The sequence below is a fragment of the Apodemus sylvaticus genome, chromosome 3 (genome assembly GCF_947179515.1).
Source record: "Apodemus sylvaticus chromosome 3, mApoSyl1.1, whole genome shotgun sequence".
In the NCBI taxonomy this organism is placed as follows: Eukaryota; Metazoa; Chordata; class Mammalia; order Rodentia; family Muridae; genus Apodemus; species Apodemus sylvaticus.
Genome location: NC_067474.1, coordinates 152,857,125 through 152,863,661, shown reverse-complemented (window position 1 = coordinate 152,863,661; position 6,537 = coordinate 152,857,125). Strand labels below are relative to the sequence as shown.

At 53.2% G+C, this 6,537-nt stretch overlaps 1 protein-coding gene across 1 annotated transcript; it reads left to right on the top strand.

The window, feature by feature from the left end:
• Positions 1 to 4: 4 nt before the first annotated feature.
• On the top strand, positions 5 to 5,731 carry Mrto4 (MRT4 homolog, ribosome maturation factor). Its single transcript, XM_052177893.1, has 8 exons — positions 5 to 295; positions 2,808 to 2,866; positions 3,483 to 3,586; positions 4,090 to 4,171; positions 4,433 to 4,500; positions 4,744 to 4,895; positions 5,196 to 5,272; positions 5,384 to 5,731. The coding sequence occupies exons 1-8, from the start codon at positions 268 to 270 to the stop codon at positions 5,531 to 5,533; spliced, it is 720 nt and encodes a 239-aa protein (XP_052033853.1). The 5' UTR covers positions 5 to 267; the 3' UTR covers positions 5,534 to 5,731.
• Positions 5,732 to 6,537: the final 806 nt, after the last annotated feature.

Genomic DNA, 6,537 nt, shown 5'->3' with positions numbered 1-6,537 from the left:
CATAGAGAGGAACCGGTTCTCGAGTGCCTTGGTGGAGCACTCAGGACGGAAGCCGCCGGGATTGGAGGAACCGGAGGGACTGTAGTGATCTGGAACCTGGGCAGAGAAGTGACCTTCGAGGCACTGGGCAGAGCGCCGGCTGCGGAGAGAGTGCTCTCCACAGTTCGGATCAGGCACACGCGAGGGGCAGCCCCGAGCGCCTTCCCACAAGCCCCTGCGGCACCCTGACGGGCCGCCCGGTCTTCCGCCCCACGTGCCTTTGCCGCGATGCCTAAATCCAAGCGAGACAAGAAAGGTAGGTTCGGGGGACCTGCGTCAAGGCGGCAGCGGGCATGCGGGTGAGACTCCGGGACCTCTCTGAGGAGCTCGGCCGGCCGGGATAGCAAATTGGCGTCGGCAGGTCTCTGAGAGAGCTGGAAGCTGGTCCGGGCCGACAGGCGATACCTGAGACAGTCTTATATCTCAGGCTCGCCTCGAACTCGCCAACGAGCATAGTTTTATCCTACGGATCTTGCTGCTTCTACCTCCCGATTGCTGGAATTACAGACAGCATCACTAAACCTAGCTTATGCTGAGTTAGGGATGGAACACAGTACACTCTAGTTAGGCAAGCCTTCAGCTACATCCCCTGGCATGTGCGCGCGTCCGTGTTTGAGAGAGAATCTTAGGTTGTAGCTCAGATTTGTTGTGTAGACCAGGATGATCTATCTCATTCTCTCCAGAATGTAGGGGTTTTACAGTTTGGACTACTGCATGCTTTGTTTGTTTATTTTTTTTGTTTTCTTGGGGGGGGGGTTGGATTTGGTTCTTTTTCGAGACAGGGTTTCTCTGTATAGCCCTGGCTGTCCTGGAACTCACTCTATAGACCAGGCTGGCCTCGAACTCAGAAATCCTCCTGCCTCTGCCTCCCAGAGTGCTGGGATTACAGGCGTGCGCCACCACCACCCGGCCTGTTAATTTTTTTAAAGATTTATTTACTTATTTATTTAAGTACACTGTAGCTGCGATGGTTGTGAACCACCATGTGACTGCTGGGGTTTTAACTAAGGACCTTCAGAAGAGCAGTCAGAGCTCTTAACCGCTGAGCCATCTCTCCAGCCTTGTTTGTTTATTTACTGGTGGGGCCTTGAACTCTGTACCCATACTGGGATTCAAGACTACATCTGGCCAGCGGGCTGGCGCTTTTGTGGGTGTTAGAAGACAAGACAGTTGAACAAAAGAGGTCTGGCTTCATCAGGACTCACTACCGCAGTTAGGGGTGTGTGTGTGTGTTTGTCTGTCTCCTATAGTCCTGTCAAGTAAGTATAATGTGTCAGGTGACCGGAGTATGGGGAAGGTGGAAGCGATACTGTTGTGCATAATGTTGTCAGGAAAAGTCTCAGAGGTTAGATAAGGTTGTTTTGTATAAGGCGGCTGGGCTGTGGTGTGGTTAACGTATGGTGAGACAACCCGGCAGTGGTGGTGCACACACCTTTAATCCCAGCACTTGGGAGGTAGAGACAGGCGATTTCTGAGTTCCAGGACAGCCAGGGTTATACAGAGAAACCATATTATATATATATATATATATATATATATATATATATATATATCGTGGGACAAGAGGCCAGTGTGGCTGTAGTAAATTGAACAAACTAGGCTTAAGAGGAAAGGATCCAGCCTTTGATGTGGCTTTGCTTTGAAAGGATCCCTTGATAGCCCGGAGAATGTGAGAGCAGCAAGGCCAGTAACCACCAGGACTATACCAGGCCGCACCAGAATCCTGCCGGGAGAGAGTCCGGGGAATGGCTGGCTCAGTGTGACTCTGTGTTGTGTAAAGAGGGACTGTGAGCGGCAGGCAGGGTAGATGAATGGCCATCACCTCCTGCAGACCCAGGGCGTTATAGCTGATGTTTTAGTGAGTTTCTGTAGTCATTAGGGTCTGGAGGAAGCCCTGGTCAGATGTAAGCAAATGCCAGTAACTCTTTTGGCTTTTTCGAGACAGGCTTTCTCTGTGTAGCCCTGGCTGTCCTGGAACTCACTCTGTAAACCAGGCTGGCCTTGAACTCAGAAATCCTCCTGCCTCTGCCTCCCAAGTGCTGGGATTAAAGATGTGCACCACCACCACCCGGCTACCAGTAACTCTTGAAAGTAGGACAGATAGAGCCTGGGTTCCTTTTCAGTAGAGGTTATGTGCTCCCCCTACCCCATACCCAGTGTTGCTGTAGTCTTGGGTCCAGGTTACAAAATTGAAGTGTGGGAATAGAATAGAATAGAACAGAACAGAACAGAAAAGAAAAGATACGGTCCCAACAGGATGATGTGGTACATGCCTGTAACCCCACCACTTAAGGAAGCAGAAACAGAGAAATGTTTCTTGAGTTCAAGGCCAGCCTAAACAGCCTTGTAGCAAGATCCTGGTTTTTACAAAAGGAAGAATTGCTCCCTGTCATTCCATAGCCCAGCCTGGCATTTGATGGCCTGTGCACCATCCCTATAGCAGGAAAGAGCCCTGCCTCAGCCAGCGGGTTAGGCCTCCACTGACAGCGCTCTATCACAGGGATGAGCCTGGCGCCAGACTGCACCGAGTCCAGCAGTCCAGACTAAGGGCGCTTCGTTTGTGACAGGGCATGTATTTAGGCATCTCTGGGTCCACGATTGCTAGGTGAGCAAACACCCTGTCAGCCTTGAATGTCAGGAATGCCAGTGCCGGCCGCTGCCTTCATCATAATGGCTTAGTTTAGCCAAGCCTCCAAAGCGGGAAGCAGAGTTAGGCTCCGGGACACCCAGACTCATCACTCACCACCATCTCTTTTTCTTGGTTTTAGTTTCCTTAACAAAAACTGCCAAGAAAGGCTTGGAACTGAAGCAGAACCTGATAGAAGAGGTCAGTGCTTGCTCTTCTCTCACTGTGGGTTTGGTCAATAGAGTTGGGGTAGGATTGTAAGCAATGTAGAGTTTCCACGCCTCCCCGCAGCATCCCTGTGACCCAGGACCAGGTGACGGCATTGCTGTTTCACGCTCGGGTAACTAAAGCTTAGTGGTGAGTTTGTAATGCTGCCCAGTGGTAGAAGTGTGGCCATCCATCTGCAGCTGGCCTGCTGGCTCCAGGCCAGGGAAGTGCAGTCTGCAGTCTCGCAAATTCCCCACTGTTTGGAAATGGAGCTTTATTTACCACAGAGAGAAGCCTGGCCAGGCAGTGAGGATGAAGTCTCTCTCCTTGTTGATAAGATGAGGCTCCTTGTGTTTTGATTTAGTGGGAGCCTTCCCAGGGTGGGTAGATGTTTCTAGATCAACTAAGTGAACAGAGGAAAACAGGGTGATTGTCCACATTGGTCATGGAAGGACCATAGGGTTTGGGTCCCTGCTCATCCTCTGTCGTAGGTGACCCTGGTGTCAGTCACACCAGTGCAAGATTAAAGGCCTATTGCCTCTTGTATGAGGCCAAAGTTGCCCAGTCTGTGCTGTCCCTCAACTCCAGAGCCTCATGAATTATCCCACAGCTTCGGAAATGTGTGGACACCTACAAGCACCTCTTCATCTTCTCTGTGGCCAACATGAGGAACAGCAAGCTCAAGGACATCCGGAATGCCTGGAAGCACAGCCGGTGAGTGCCTGCTGTGGAGAGGTGAGAACTGCTCTCATCAGCGCACAAGCAGGCTGACCCTGACACGAGTCCACAGCTCGCCTGCTGAAGACCACGGTCTCTGATAGAGTTGGGCTTTCCCTGAGCTGCTGGGGACAGGATTTGTTGCTCACATGGGAAATGATCCCTGGTGTCTGGCACACTCTTGCAGAGTGTCATCGTGTACATCTGACCCCAAAGCCGGCTCCAGGAGCTGATGGTTCGCTGTACTGCTGCACCAGCTCCAGTAAGGGCTGTTGAACACGCTTCTGCCCACAGGCAGACGTGGACAGGTGGTTTTTGAGGCTCAAAGTGAGTTGTCTCAAACTGTTGACAAGATCCGAATCTGTGGATAAGAAAATCTAAGCAGGAATCCTGAGGACACACGGGTGGGTTGCATGGAGAACAGGGACTCCGGCCACACCTGCCTGTTCTGGGCTCCCTGAAGTCCTGGGCATTGGCTCACACCCTCTTCTTCATGGTAGGATGTTCTTTGGCAAAAACAAGGTGATGATGGTGGCCTTGGGTCGAAGCCCATCTGATGAATACAAAGACAACCTGCATCAGGTAGGTCCCCGGCCCTCACACCGTGAGCCTGAAGCTCAGCTTCCGCTCTCCCGTGCTCATCATCTGTGGGGCTGGCCTGTGGGTCAGGAGAGCCGAGCTCGGCCTGACTGTCCTTGCTCTCCAGACCCGTGGGGCTGTGCCCCTGACAGCCTGCCCTACTTACTAGGAGTTGTACCAACTAGAAACACGTTTAGATGATATCCTGTGTCTCCTATAGGCGCCCCCAGTGAAGAAGCAGTGGCGTTTGCTTGTGTTTTTCAGGTCAGCAAGAAGTTGAGAGGGGAAGTTGGGCTCCTTTTTACCAACCGCACGAAGGAGGAGGTGAATGAGTGAGTGTCTGGGGGAGGGGCTGGGGTTCAGGGGAAGCTGACGGGATACAAGGCTCTTACTGAAACTGCTTCTGTAACCAGGGATCTGGTATTCTCTCTGGCCTGGTCCTCCCCTCTGCCTACCAGTCCGCAGCCAGTGTGGCCAGGGACGGGGAGCCAGAGATGATGCCACTCAGAGGAGGCTGGGCTTCGGCTGCGTGGCGGCGTGTTCAGGAGGTTGGCCCTCACCCTTCTCTAACTTAGGTGGTTCACAAAGTATTCAGAAATGGATTTTGCTCGAGCGGGGAACAAAGCAACTTTAACCGTGAGCCTGGATCCAGGGCCACTGAAGCAGTTCCCTCATTCCATGGAGCCACAGCTGAGGCAGCTAGGGCTGCCCACTGCCCTCAAGAAAGGTAAGGGGCCGGACAGGTGGCTGTGGTGAAGAGAACTGGCTGCTCTTCCAGAGGTTTTGGTTTGATTCCCAAGACCCACGTCAGGCATTCATGCGACACCGTAGGCATACATGCAGGCAGAATGCCTCCACAGGGCGAAGAGCAGCTCAGGGGTGCCTGCCCCAGACTCCCCTAGACCAGCTGCTCCTCCTGCAGGGAGGGGTGGCCACTGTCCCTCTGGGTGCTGAGCTGCAGGGAAGTCGGTCTGTGACTGCATTAAGGGCCTAGGGCTGCGGGTAACGAGGTGCTGCCCTCCCACAGGTGTGGTGACCCTGCTGTCTGACTATGAAGTGTGCAAAGAGGGTGACGTGCTGACCCCAGAGCAGGCCCGTGTCCTGGTGAGTCTGGGCCCGCAACCTGGGAGAGGGGCTGCTGCCATTCAGCCACTGGGCGTGGCCCTGTGCTGATGACGGCTGCTCCTCCTCCCTCCCCTCCTCCACCTCTTACAGAAGCTGTTTGGGTATGAGATGGCTGAGTTCAAAGTGACCATCAAATATATGTGGGATGCCCAGTCGGGAAGATTCCAGCAGATGGACGATGACCTGCCCGAGAGCGCGCCTGAGTCTGAGGGAGAGTCTGAGGAAGAAGATGACAGCTAGAGCCAGGACTAAGGCCTTCCAGCAAATTCATCTCCGCTGGACCCCCCAGGACTGCTGTCACCACTCTGGAGGGAACAGCTATTTATTTTGCTATGGATAAAGACAAGGGAGGGGTTCTAGGGAATGACTTTGTTTCTATAAAGAATAAAATTGTGTCTGTGGGGTGTTCCCTGTGGACAGCAGGAAACTCTTTAGTAAGCAGGCCTACAGCTTTGCTCCAGCCTAGTTAGAGCCAGGGCTGGGTAGCCAGCGCCGCAGACAGCTGAGAGCACTCCTGGAGTCGGGTTCCCCTCTGGCCCTTGGCTTGCAGGGTTTGCTGAGGACAATTAATTCTCTGGCAGCTTCATCACAGTGCACGAACATGCACACAGAGCCACACACGCAAGCCAGGCTTAGACTGACGTGCTAGGAGCACGGGCTTGCCACTAAGGCTGGGGGAAGCCGCTGCTGGAATTGGGGGCAAGTGGGTTTTGAGTCAGGCTCTCACTGAGGCAAGGGCTGGCCTTGACCATGCAGCAGCTCTCTGGTCTCTGCCCCTCAAGTCCTACCACACCTGGCTGGCTAGGAGCTGTGTACCACAGAGAGCTAAAAACTACCCAAGTCAGTGGTAAAGTGTTGGCCTTTATCATAAACCAAGCTTAAGGTCAGCAGGTTCTCTCCTGTAGCAGCACACAACACAGATGAAAGACCTTGGGCCTGTGGATCAGAAGATCCCCAGTTCCTGACCTCTACCCTAGAGGAGGAATGTGGGGGGTGAGCAGCAGGACTGAATAAGATAGGCCTCTTAGTTCTTCACAATCATTCCCAAAATAAGCAGGCTACACCAATATGATCATGCCCTTGTCCCAGCACCTCAGGAGGCTGAGGCCAACCAGACGTAATGACACACCCCTTTAGTCTTACTAGTGGGGAGGCAGAGGCAGGCCATCTCTAACCGGAGGCCACCCCAGCTACATCGAGCCTGTCAAAAAAAAAAAAAAAAAAGGTTGGAGCCGGGCATTGTG